This window comes from Zootoca vivipara, chromosome 8 (assembly GCF_965207765.1).
Source record: "Zootoca vivipara chromosome 8, rZooViv2.hap1.1, whole genome shotgun sequence".
Lineage (NCBI taxonomy): Eukaryota > Metazoa > Chordata > Lepidosauria > Squamata > Lacertidae > Zootoca > Zootoca vivipara.
This window is the reverse complement of record NC_142591.1, coordinates 66,958,117-66,971,714: the sequence shown is the minus strand read 5'-3', so window position 1 is coordinate 66,971,714 and position 13,598 is coordinate 66,958,117. Positions and strand designations below refer to the sequence as shown.

The window sequence follows — 13,598 nt, the reverse complement described above, 5'->3', positions numbered from 1 at the left end:
TTAAGACACAGAAAACTGAACCACAGCTCAAGGGGATGTCTTGCCTCCTATAGAAGTTTTAAGAGAGACTGCCTCCCAGCCCCAGTCCCAGCGAGCATCAGCCCCAGCGGGCATTAGATTGCCTTATTTATTCAGGAATCCTATAACCTTTTATATATCTTTTAGGCCTATATTATAGTCCACAAAACCAAGTGTCCACAGAACCAAAGTAAGCTAAGTAAAAATGAATAGTAACCGGTAAAAACCCATGGAGGTCCCTCCACAGGAACACTGCATGGCTTCATCCAGTGCCTTCACAGGACATAACCTGCCAAAAGCAGGTGTCTCTGCAAAATGGTCATTTCACATGTCATCTACATCCAGCGAATCACAGCAGGAGTGGCTGCTGACCTTATCAATATGAACTCCTGCTGATTCCAACTCTGCACCACTTCTCTTTGTTTCTTCAAAAGAAGCATAGCAGGAGGAGGGGCTATAATGGGTTTAAGGATGTACAAAATACATATATAAGTCTATGAATAATTTTGCCCTGGGAAGAGGAAAGGGGGGGAATAATTGATGTGACAGATGATAGTGACACCACTGAATGCTCTTCTACTAAGCACGTCAATACAATAACGACAGACTCATTAGGCTATATGAATAAAATAGAAATGGCATGAAATAAAAATATATCAGAGGGGAATTAATGCCCAGCTGGTTTCCATCCATTGTTTATATCAAACACTGTATAATTTATCCTTTACATACCTAGCAAGTAAGTTTTTTTAAAGAACTCTGAGAGTTTCAGTTCTATTTTCAAAACAAGCAAAATATATACTTTTTTAGTGAATGCTTTGCCACATTTACTGAACAGCAGTTCTAAAAGTTCTATATGATACAGAAAATATGCTTGGAAGCTACTTTCCTAGAAGAATATGCTTAGACTAGGAGCAACACAACTTACGTTTGCAACTATTATTAAGAAACAGAAAACTCAATTTCCATTCAATCACATTGGCCTTCTTCAAGCACCAACATACTGTATTATTATTGTAAACTTAGGAGCAACATGAAGATTTTTAAAAACGCCCATCCTCCAACAATGAATTCAACCAGGAGGAGAAAGATTGAAACTATTTTGAGAAAAAGAAAAGATACATCTTTTGAAAGAGCTATATATTTAAGAACAGTACATCATTGCACTAGCAAATCAGAGGTCACAACTGCCAAAATGATAATCATATGTGAATAAGGTGTGGCATTGCACCAGTATCATATGCATGCCCAGGATGTTGTAGCAACATAACAACATGTGTGAGCACTGCAGAAATCACTACGTTCACCATAAGCAATTTAGTGTCATCATGCAAAATTGTTACTCTACATAGAAATGAGTCATAGCACAACAGAGGGTGGGACTAGGTACAACCCAGCTAACAGCTGCTAAATATTTGAGCCATCGTGAAGTCTGCTATATCAGAACAAACACTATTTCATACTAAGGAGTTAGGATGAGATTGCCACTAACACACAGCAAAGCATGGTGGACTCCTCACTTGCCTCACACTTGTTGCTCTGGCTACATCAGCACATGCCATTCTTTGTACTGTATCTATCTATCCATATCATCAAGAGATGGCAGTCTAAGATATCTTAAGATCTCATGAGCAAACACAAACTAACAAATTATCTGCCTGCTCCCAAGCCAACTTAAAATAATACTAAACCACAATTAATCCATGCATACTATATTTTTCTCCTATTTTAGGAGGGAAAGTTGTCCTTATTTCTCACATCTAATTATATTGGAGAGGTATGAGTGTGAAAGACATGTCAAATGCATATGATTTTGTCTAAAAACAGAGGAATGTGTTTGTGCCTATTAACCAAACTTGCAATTAAAAACAAATAAGATATTCTAATATAAAAAAATCAAAATTATTTTAGTCAGAGATTATGTATTTAAGCACAAATGTTACTAGAAACATGGTAAATATATTTTGTAATGTTGATGCCACTGTTCAATTATCTGTTTTAACTATCTTTAATATTGTATTTTTATATTATAGTTGCCCACCCTGTGACCTCATGGTAAAGGGCAGGTAAGGTATATCATTAATAACAATAATGTCACTGCTTGTTTGCATATTACATTGTTTTAATGCATATTTTAAGATATAGCAGCCAAAGGCATATAAATATATGTTCTTGGTATAAATTACTTTAAATTATTAGTTAGAATTGTAATTGAAAAAGGTAATCTGACTTTTGTTAATATATATCATGCTGACTTTCATCAAAGCACAAACACATTTCATTATTATTGTTAAGTGTGAATACTTTAACCACCTGTTTCTCTTTAAATAAAGATAAAAATTACAAGGAAACAATAATTTGTTCACTGTCACATTGCTAATGATACACACTGATTCCAGCACAAGTCATCAACTAAGCCCAGAAGCCAAGAAGCTTTCAGCTGCAGATTTTGAATCAGCAGTTCAACAAGACAATGAGTTAACATCACTATGATTGCCTAGTTATTTGGCTGGATATTTTTAGCAGTATTTAGACTCAAAAGCATTTATTCTGACCCTGTGACAAAATGTTACATAGTGTCCATTGCTTACAATTAAACACAGCAGTATGTGTTAGAGCACTACTGTAATAACTTCATAAAGCAGTGAATAATAATTTAGAGGTCAGTGTGGCCATTACGTAAGAAAAATGACATTTTTGTGATTACATGATGTTTGAGAAACATAGAAAAGTCAAACGCAATCTTGTCTACAAACTTGATCTTAACAGGCAAACAGTAGTTACTATGAAAGACAAAAACATGCTAAACCTGTTACAAGATCACAAAAGAAGCTTGTATTTCAGTCAATCAGGTAGTCCTGCCATCCACAACACATATATGTAAGAAACAAAAATTCAGAGAAAACATGGAGCTTCCTGATATCACTGCCCAAATGGATCAGAGCTGAATCATTTTGCAAGAGAAAGGGATGTAACACAGCCCATGAAGAAAATGAAAATGTCATTAGGACCAGAAACAATTGCCCTGAGCCTGCCTGGACAGCTCCGTGGTGCTGAAGTTACAGGGCAGCTCGGCAGCTTTTTCTCCGTGGCGGCTTTTGCCGCCTGCAAGGCCTGTGCCCTCCGTGCTGCTGCTAGCCAAGTGGCCCACAGGTGCAGGGACAATAACTGCTTGCCAGAATGCAAGGAGTCGGTCAATGTGGGCTGGGAGGGCTACACGTTGTTGCAGGAAGATGGCGGCTCTCGCAAACCCACCCCGACAGAAGGCTACCAAGGCCTCGCCGGTACACCTCCGCTCTGCCTGGGGTGTGCTGCTAAGTGAAGACAAGGCAGGAGGCGAAGGAAGGCCACTTTGGCAGTGGCGACTGCGGGGAAAGGGCCCACTACAGATTCTCGTGTGCGCTTAGTTCCTTTTCCCAGCCATGCTGCTGCCGCCGCCTCCTCCTCTTCCTGAAACCATCCGCTTCCTACACACCGGGTTACAACAGCACCTGTGCGGCCATATTGGGTGCCTGGCCCCAGTCCATGCCTGGCTGAACGGCGAATAGGAGCCTGGAAACCGGGGAGGGGAGGGAACCGCTTGCTCTTTTCCATCTCCTGCAGGGATGGAACGAGGCAAGAGGCAGCCACAATGAGGAGCTACCGGTAAATGCACTGGCAAGCAGCCTCCGTGGCTTCCCCTCAAATCGCTCCTCTCAAGAGTCTACCACCTCACACAAATGCACACCAGCCAGCCAGCCCCTACCTAACCCAAGCAATGCCCTAGGGAGGGGTGGAAAGCGAGGGGCTCGGCTCGGCGGCCTCACCCTTCCTCCTTCTCCTGAATGAGCCACACAACCGCGGGAAGAGGGTGGAGGGGAAGAGAAGAAAGTAGCCCTTACTTAAGCACGGATTGCTCCTTCTCTTCTTCCTTCTTCTGGCGATCCATGACGGCCTGGATGATCTTCCTCTCTTCCTCCGTGAGGTGGCTGAGGTCGGGCACCTCGGACTGAGGTGGAGGCGGCTGAGGAGGAGGCGCAGGGCCGCCCCGGGGCCCAACAGGAGCCGACATATTTGGTAGACGGAGCTTCAGCAACACTCTATACTGGAAAACACTGGGCTAACTCAGGCGGTGGCAGCGGAACAAACAGCCGCCGCTGCCGCGGAGTGAAATACATACAGATCAATATACTTTTGGAATCAATCGGCCACCTAATTAATGCCCTGCTTGGGAGGGAAGGGGAAGAATCAGCGTCCGTGAAGGGGGGGGAAGGGGCTTGCTTTGGGTAAGATGAGAGGAGAGCAACAATAAAGGGTCCCTCTCCCCCCCCCCCGCACACACAACCCCTCTCACCTGCTCAGTGGTGAGGAAAGGGGGGAAGGAGTCGGGCAGTAATGGGTTTCTGGGGAGGGAGAAGGATCTTCGGAGGGGAAAAACGGAAGGGGGAGCCCTCACTAAGTGGGGGAGGAATGGGGTCGGGGTGGGGGATATCTAACACGGAGGAGCCTTAAGGATAAGAGCCGGGGGCGGTAGTTGGTGAGGGGTATCGGTTGGGCTCTGGCGGGATGTAGTGAGGGGCAGTATTTGCGGGTGGGGGGCTTCTCACTCCAACCGAAGGCGCCCCCTGCTTGCGACCGGAGAGTAGGAGGTCGCCCGGCGCCCGGGGAGCCCTCGCGAAGCGGCGGAAGGGCCGGGGGCTCCGAGGGCGGGCTGAGGGGGCGAAGCGTCGGGGTGTCGCGCGCTGTAATAGTAATGGTGGTGCCGATGGTGAGAGAGGAGCCCCGCCGGCACCCTGAAGCGCAGAGCGGGAGAAAACCCCTTGGGGCGAGGGCGAGTCCCGGGCGCCAGCAGCTCCCGCCGGCTCATAATTCCAACCCGCTGTCCATGGAGGGGACCGTGGGGCAAAGCAGCTCCCGCCGGCGGCTTCCTCCTCCTCTGCCGCCGCCGCCGCCGCCACCACCAGCAGCCGCCGCTTCCGCCACCCGCGCTTCAACAAGGCCTCGCCGCCGCCGCCTCTCGTGGCTGCCTCGCTCGGCTGCTCTTCTCTCAGCTCCGCTGCTGGCGACGAGCCGCCTAACCCATCGCATCGCGGAATTAAGAGGGAAAGGGGAGCCGGGCGGGGGGAACGGCGGCGACGACGACGACGACGACAATACCGGGAATCACGGGAAGGGACTCCTCATCTTCCTCCCCAAATCTTCCCCCTCCCGCTCTTTCTCTTTTTCTCTCCTTTCCCCCCCCCCTTTCTTTCGTCTTCCTCCCCCTCTCCCAGCCCGACAGCGACGTTTCTGCCTTGTCGCCTGAAGGCGCGGGAACGGAGCGCGGGGCGGGGCGCGCTGAGGAGAAATGCGGGGAGCGTTAAAGGGAAAAGCCGCTCGCTTCCCACACAGCCTCTAGATGAAGCCTCGTGCGACACGACGCGCGTCGGCAACGTCGGTTGGAGGGGGGGGGTGAAGCAGGGAGAGGCTGGCAGGCTGTGAGGGGAAGACGTTGGGGAGGGGGCGGGTAGGCGGGGCGGCGCGCGATGGGGGGGAGGGGGCAGGAGAGAGAGAGAGGAGTTGCGTTTGTTTATTTATTTATAAACGCACCGGGAAAAGCGCGGGGGGGGGGTAAGGAGGCGAATGGCTGCGATAAAAATCACGCGAGGCAAAAGGGGGAGGAGCCAAGTGGCACCGGGGACGCGCGCAATTGAGAGGACTGGGCCCAGCCGCTCCAGGGAGGCCGCGAACGGCCGCGAGGGAGCGGGCGGGGCGGAGAGCGTGACAGACAAGCGCCCTGCCTGCCTCAGGCGTTATTTCTAGCGAGCTATGGAGGCGCGGAGAGAAAAGGTTGGCATGGAAGAGAAGGGTTCCCCCCCTCCCCACATACACCCGAAATTCGGGTGAAGAGAGGCAATGCTGAGCCAGGGGGAACCCTGAGGTGGAAGAGGTACAACTTCGCGAGGAAAAAGAGATGTGCCAAGGTAGTTTTCTGGCTCGTCTGGACCCAATGCGGATTTGTTGCTCCCTCGGTAACTTCAACTCGCCTTGCTGTCACATTCACATTAAGGGAGATCTCGCTGTAAGCGAGTGGCAGTTGACCAAGGGGCAGGGAAAACGCTAACAAGGTGGACAGACAGCTGCAGCTGGCATGGGAAGGACTATGGGTTAAAGTGGGGGCTGTAATCTGTGTTTGGGATTACATAACCAAGAAACGGTTGCTATTTTAGATTCATTTAATAAGGGCCTGGACATAGGTGTTTGGCTTTAGGGCAGTTGTGGCCAAACCCTTTGTACACAGGGTCGAGGGCAAGGGATGGCCACACTGCTACAGGCGAACTGCAGAACATAGGCAGTTCCCCTGTCACTGGCTCCATTTGGGATGGTTTCGCTTCTTCCATGCTGAGCTAGGCAATCGGCAACGCAAGGTAGAGAGATGCAAGGTTTATGGCTCCTCTTGTCACCCTCAGTTGGACATCTATAATATCTCTATGTGAGGGGAAAACATCTGTAAACATTACAGATGCAGTACTTTGTAGTTCCACTGTGGCACAAAAATAAGGATCTTCATAACTTATTTATAGAAGGTCTCCCCAAATCTTGCATTCATCTGTATACACTGCATCGTAAAAATCAAGGAGCCAGCACTTTGTGGCATCACTGAGGCACAAAAAATGGATCCCAAATATTAAACTTTGTGGCTCTTATATTGACTTCATAATAAGCACAGATTCAGAAGTTAATGACATTGCTATGGCATGAAAACATAGTTGCAAGACGCAAGTCCTTGTGCTTTTTACACAAAATTACCCCATTTCCACCATCAAATCATAGATCACATCAGTACCTATGGGCTTCGTTATAATGATTATAAATTCCACCTTGTGATGCAAATAACTAGATGCTCCAGATCCATTAAATTTGTACTCATGATGACACAGTAACTCATAAAAATGAGTTTAATCATTTGTAATGCACCAATGCTGGAACCTAGATTTGTAGCACATCTTCTCATCTTGCATCCTTTTTTAAATAGAATATTGGAATCCATTATATATTCACAGTTTGCCTAAACACTCCAAAATAATCTTTCCAACATCATCTGGCTTTTTGCATGGGTCTTCATAGGTCCTTGTAAGTTTTACATGTATCCTTACATCAAACCATATCATACCCTATAGCCATGGCTTATCCCTTCAGCATGAAGAACACAAATCCATTATGTGCTCTGTGTGTAATCCACATCAAGGGATCAGAATACATTGTGTCCACATAGTTTTCCCATTTAAGTCCTGTAAATTATTGATTTTATTTTTAACTAGCTGGCCCTGCCACGCGTTGCTGTGGCTCATCCGTGTGATTCCCCCCCACCCTGTCCTGACCAATCACGTATCACACCCCCTCTTACCCCCATCCCTGGCTCATCCCCCAACCCACACCCAGGTGAGTCAGTACCTCCATTCGGCCTAGTCTGTAAAGGCTTCAGCCTAGTATGTAAATGGCAGCTGAGGTTCTGTTGAGAGGGAAAGTTTTATAGGTGCAGTACCAGTGTAGCCGCCGCTAGAGGGCGCTGGTTTGCAACCTGGTTCTTTTACCAGCATGCATTTTTGTCTGAGTGGTGTGTTTTGAAACACAGGGTTTTGGGTTTTTTACCTGGCACAGGTGTGACATCTGTCTTTGAAAATGGTACGGGGTCACTCATATTCACATGCGGCATTGTGTCAAAATTTGAACGCAATCAGTCAAGCAGTTTTGGTGAAACATGGTTTTTATATATATAGATAAAATGAAAAAAAATTAAAAATGTATCAGTTATTTTTTCTCAGCTTTCCCAAGCCTAGCACCTTCCTGATGTTTTGGACTACAGCTTTCATCACTAGCCCCAGGCTGTAATCGAAAAACATCTGGAAGGCACCAGCTTGGGGAAGGCTGAGGGCACTTCCTAAACTTATACTAATATCAGATCACTGCATTGTAAAAATCACAATGCTAGTGAGTCTTTTCATTACTGTGTCACAAAAACTGGAATTTGGAAATGATACTTCCCAGACTGAATGATTTTTCCATTCCAACAAATTATGCTTCACATATCATAAAATATATAGTTCCAGCTTTTCCTAAACACACTTACCATTTGAAGCCTCTTAACAGATGGTTGTAAAAAATGTTTACAGACAAGCTCAGATACGGTTCAATACAGTTGTGCCCAGGAAACTGGTTATTTGAGAGACTAGCTGGTAAAATGTTTTTTTTAATGCATTCAACACTACATAAAAATCTGTACCTCAGATTTATGTTTTTATGATGCGATACTAACTTAGTATGGGCACTCAATGTAACACTTTCAAGGGTTCAAGGTGCTTCTGAAACAGGTTTTTTCCAATCTAGATTTTTGCCCCACAGTAGTTCCATGAATGTTACCATCAATTCATTTACTTAAAAAAAAATATTGTTGCTCAACCTTGATCAGTTACTGGAGAAATTGGAGTTCTTGGTGAAGTCCAGAAATAAACAGTAAATTGCAAGAACTCGGGCCAGGAGGAAGATGAATTTGAAGTAAGTCTTCAAAATGTTTTATTTATGTAATGATAAGATGAATTCAAATAGGAATCAATTCCAGTATGATAATGAGGCAAGTAAAAATAAATTCCAGTGAAAAAATCCCAGGACAAGGCCCTGTTTCGCCAATTCTTCATCAGCAATGTTTTAATGGTCAGAGTGTACCAAGTATGTTTGCCATCTTATCATTACATAAATAAAACCTTTTGAAGACTTACTTGAATTTCATCTTCCTCCTGGCCCGAGTTCTTGCAATTTACTGTTTATTTCTCAACCTTGATCAGTGGCAATACGAAACAGTACAAGATGACATAAATTAATTTAAAAGCCATCAGTAAAATAAAATAGATTAAAAAAAAACCCCTGCAAACAATGGTCACTAGAAACAGCTGGACAGAGGTATCTGAAGAAGTGTGCATGAAAGCTCATACCAAAATAAAAACTTAGTTGGTCTTTAAGGTGCTACTGAAGGAATTTTTTTATTATGTGGTTAAAACAGTAACTCATTAACCTACAAAGCTGGAGTAAACATTTTTAATGCAACCTGCTATTTCTGCTATGCCCAAAAGAAGGTGTCACAAAGCACTGTGTTATTTGTATATTGTGAGTCTATGCAGATCACAAACTCTAATTTGATGGTGGGTTGGAATTGAGGTCCTCCATGTAAAAGACATGAGGATCCATGATTAGAATCTTTGTATAAAGTAGTGGATTCATGGTTTTATACTGCAGGCTGTGGACAAGGATGTGAGTGATTTGATGGCAGTTTTGTATGGTCTGGTCTATAACAAAAATAAAATTAATTCAGCAGAATCTATTTATATTATGCTAGACCAAACTTTTTTACTATCTGCTACCTGCCTGAAAGTCATGGTGGAGACATGTAGGAGAAAAAGACAAATAAGGCCCACCGTGACTGTGAAGGTCCCCACCAGTGACCAGCACATTTCTACTATTGCCAAAGTAGAAAGCTTTGCACCTAGTCCAGCTAGGAATAATTTGAACGTGGAATAATTTCCTATATAATATAATAATTAATAGCTGTGAAATAATTTGAAAATGTCTGTGTCCAGCTTAGAGTATATTGTCCATTATATGCATTATTTGCATTTACTGTACAGTATTAGGGTCATTGATTAGCTAACATCTAATCCAGTTTCTCATTTCTTACCCCTTCTAATAAATCTAAACACTGTTTGAAATAATTCAGAAGAATCTTATTATTGCCTGATTGAAATTTATGGAGTAAAGAACAGTCACCAAAGGAACTACTGTATAGTAAATTGAGTTCTATAGCAGCTACCTACTGGGTTGAAAAACAAGGGGCTTCTTTCAAAACGAGTTAGCACAGCTTCAGAACTGGAGGAAACAACTAGATACCGGGTATATATCAGAGCAAACTGTCTTGGTGGCAAACATGATAGTTTTCCATTACCAAGAAGATCACATTTATTAAGATGTTTGTTTGCTTGTTTTACTTATATACCATTTTATAGAGACTTTCAAAGCAGCTTGCAAAAGATTTGTACATACAATATAATCATATTCAAGGGTAATATTAGCAACAGAAATACCGTGGTATCCATATGGTGCCAAGATTCTTCAGGCAGCATTTCCCTGACTTCATCTTTGGTCTTCGGTAGTGTTGCCAGGCAGCAAAGCCACACAGAGACTGAGTGGACCTCTGTCACTCAGTATATGGTGATTTCAAGTCTTCCTGTGTTGGCAGCATCTATGAGTAATGGGTTTGGGTTTTCCTTCTTCAGACTTCTGACAAGATTTGAAAAACTAGCTGGGAAGTGCCCACGCACCTGGTACCTGACCACACTATACTGACATACCAGCTACCTTTCATCTATTCTTTTGAAACTGAGGGAGAATTACTCTTTCCTCTGGCTGTTCAGCCGTTGGTCTATGTCCAAGAAGAATAGATTCAAGACTGGTAGTTTCCCAAGTGAGCAGTGTCTGGTGTGGATTTCTTTATAAGAGAATTAAAACCTCCTTCTTGAGGGAAAATAGAACCTCTACCCTATCAGCAATGAATGAACAGTATTCTCAACATATAGGATGGTCTACCCAGAATATCGTATTTTCCAAGGACTATGATACTCATTTCTTGGAAAAGATTATGTTCTCAAATTGAAAGTGTGGGTTGAAATTGAAGCCAAGCAATTGCTGCCTGTTGAAAAAGGAGACTTGGTTTTCTTGGTGTATGGTCACTTCAGATAGACAAGGGAGAAGACGAATGAAACTATTGCTTAACTAGCCCATTCCAACTAATAAAAAGGGATCTAGCCATTACTAGAATGTATGGGTCATTGTAGATGACTTTGTTACTGGGTAACAATATAATTAACATCTTCTAAGTGAGAAATTGATAGCTAGAGGCACAGGGTTCTTGATCTCTTACTCCCAGTCTGAAGATAGAATCTTCTGGTCGCTGTTTGTTGACCCAAAGCCAACCTGTATATCTATAAATAAAGAGGCCGCGACAAAACAAGTGTTTTGTCAGTAGGTGATACCCTGCTGCTGTGGTATTTACTCTTAGTTAGATAGAACCATGCACATATCATTATACAGAGTACACAGTGTGCTGACTGCCATCTTAGGAGACAAAATCCAGTACCTTATATCCCGCTTCAGATAGTGGCTTGGAAAAAGGGAAGGCTAACTTCTCATACCTAGTCACCAGTCAGTACACAGCCCCAGGAACACAAAAATAGTTTGCTTCCTGCCTGTGCCTACTTGCATTAGTGCACTGGTACATTAATAAAATCAGTATTCTAAGATCCCCACAGCTATATAACGGTGCTTGTCTAGAAGCCACCTGAAATAGTTTTCTGAAAACATTAAGGAGGATCTAAATTCTACAGAGGATTTTTGCTCTGGGCTTCTTCCATTTTCTATTGATCTCACTGCTTTATGCTTAGAATAAGAGTCAGCTGCACTAGTTGAATGATTTTGGCAAAGTGATACTCATGGTTTAATTTCCATAATGAGAGTTGCTTGGATTCTATAAATTTCAATTTCTCCCTTAGGAGTTCTTAGCTGAGTTGTGGTCACTAAATGATGTTTGAACTGTATTCTGCACATGGGATGGGGCATGCTTTACAGTATTTCATTATATTGTTGGGCATACAAAACCTGCCCTGAAACAAAGCTCTAATGAAGCTTCAGCTTAAATGGACCCCTTCAGCTGCTCACAACCAAATCCCCAACAACTTCCACGCCTATCAGTTTGAAAGAAATGATATGCTAACATCTGGTTGGAATCAGACAGTGCAACTATCACCAGGTTGTCCCAAGTGCCAAAGAAAACACACAAGTATTAAGAAATCAACCAGTATGGAATTTGGTTTTCAAATCTTAATTCTTAACAATTCAAAAGAACACTTAATATAATTTAAGTATTTTAAATATATACATAAATTATTGGAACCAAAGCAGCAACCACCCACCATCTCCACTCTTTTTCAAGTCTGCTTCAACTCACTGATCCTGCATGAACAAAACCTAGGCCCTTGATACCTGCCTCCCCTCCCTGCTTCTCAGACATGCTTGTTGTTTTCTTCAGATTAGTCATGACCCTAGCAGGCATAAGCCAATGTTATCCCAAAAGGAAGCCTTTTATATTTCTGGAACTTTATTAGGAAGATTATAAGAAAACCAGGGTAGTGAGCAGATTTACTTCAAGGGTAAGCTAACAAGGACTTCCACCCAGTCATCTCAGCCTAAAAACCCTTTTTTCTGGATATTTTGCTGTCAATGGTACCCAGGCCTGTTTCTCTACCATACAAAGTGTGTTTAGCCTTTGCCAGGAAGTTTGGATTCAGCAGTGAACATATGCTTTCTCTTTACTCTCCCTTCCTAGGCACAGGTAATTATTACGTGTCTCACTCCTTCCTCTTATCTCTACCTTTCTCATTTCCCTCATCACGTTGTCTCTGAACCTACACATTACTCCAAACCATAGTCATGCATTTGAGCTTTCCTTTCTGGTGCATGTAGGCTGCAATTTTGCCTGGTCCTCTAGTGCCCTACTCTATTCCATATAAAGCACTCTATATCTCTGCAACAGCAATTATTTAAACTTATAGTCCTGACAACGTGAATGTGGGTAGCCTATATAATTTGTAACAGCTAACCATCTTGCTATTCTACATCTATGTATGGGTGCTTCAAGACAAAAGCCAATTCACTCAAATGTATGCCAATACACATGCCAAATGAAAATAAACTACATTTGTTTATATTGCCATTTGCTGCTTCTCACTGATTTCCTCACCAAAGCAAGACAATACTGTGTTCCTAAAGTAACTGTTCCCATTGCTATAACCTTGTGTAAAGATGCCCAAAGTAATACTTTTGTGAACATGTCTAAGATAATGGGGTTTTGTGTGCATATATAGAGAGAGATGCAGGCTAACCTGGTACCATAGTATTTTACAGTACGATCACATCTTATGTGCATGTCACTTCTGCAATTTAAGCAATACATGGTTGAATGCTATCTGGTTGATATCCTGTAAATTAAGCCAGCGTGAGGAGTGGACCTTGCTCAGGAACCAAGGCAGACAGTTTAAAAACTCTTTTTTTACTGGATTTTCCCAGCATAGAAAGAGTTTTTAAGCTCTCAGCTTTGCTTCCGAAGCAAGGCTCTCTCCAGATCTGTGATGCTCCTGCAAGATTTCATGGGAACTTGGACAGCCCTGAAAGATCTCAAAAGAGCATTTTGGGAATTCTGGAGCCAACATGCCAGTTCCAGAAATCCTGGGATGCTCACACAGGGTTTCGGAGTATTTGCGGTTTTTGCATATACTGTATGCAGAACCCTTGGCTTCAAGTGTATTATGTATAGAAATTACCAGTTTCAGAAGTCCTCCTTTCTTTCTCTCAACGCATACAACCCTCATTGTTCCAATTTTATTGCAAAGAAGGAAAAAACATAATATGTTCTGTCCTTTTTACCTTGCATATAGTTTTCGTCCATGGTGTTATTAATACCTACGGTACCTGGATGAGTTCCAACTGAAAGTGTGCATTAATGGAAAACCTCTCTGTGC

General features: G+C 43.4%; 1 protein-coding gene and 1 long non-coding RNA gene across 51 annotated transcripts in view; one reads left to right on the top strand and one right to left on the bottom strand.

Annotated features, from left to right (window-relative positions):
- Nucleotides 1-5,426, bottom strand: part of RIMS2 (regulating synaptic membrane exocytosis 2) — a 360,961-nt gene extending 355,535 nt beyond the window's left edge. For 46 of the 50 annotated variants that reach the window (XM_088675781.1, XM_088675807.1, XM_060277671.2 and 43 more), the window contains exon 1: nt 3,900-5,402. In XM_088675781.1, coding sequence (XP_088531907.1) covers nt 3,900-4,069 — 170 coding nt within the window. In that variant the 5' untranslated portion in view covers nt 4,070-5,402. Of the gene's footprint in view, nt 1-3,899 lie in introns of all 50 variants that reach the window. The other 4 variants (XM_088675810.1, XM_088675811.1, XM_088675812.1 and 1 more) reach the window with 1 other exon arrangement.
- A 403-nt stretch (nt 5,427-5,829) lies between these two features.
- Nucleotides 5,830-13,598, top strand: part of LOC148684889 (uncharacterized) — a 20,602-nt gene continuing 12,833 nt past the window's right edge. Inside the window, exon 1 of the long non-coding RNA XR_015951582.1 lies at nt 5,830-5,960. This is a non-coding gene — a long non-coding RNA (uncharacterized LOC148684889). The remainder of the gene's footprint in view (nt 5,961-13,598) is intronic.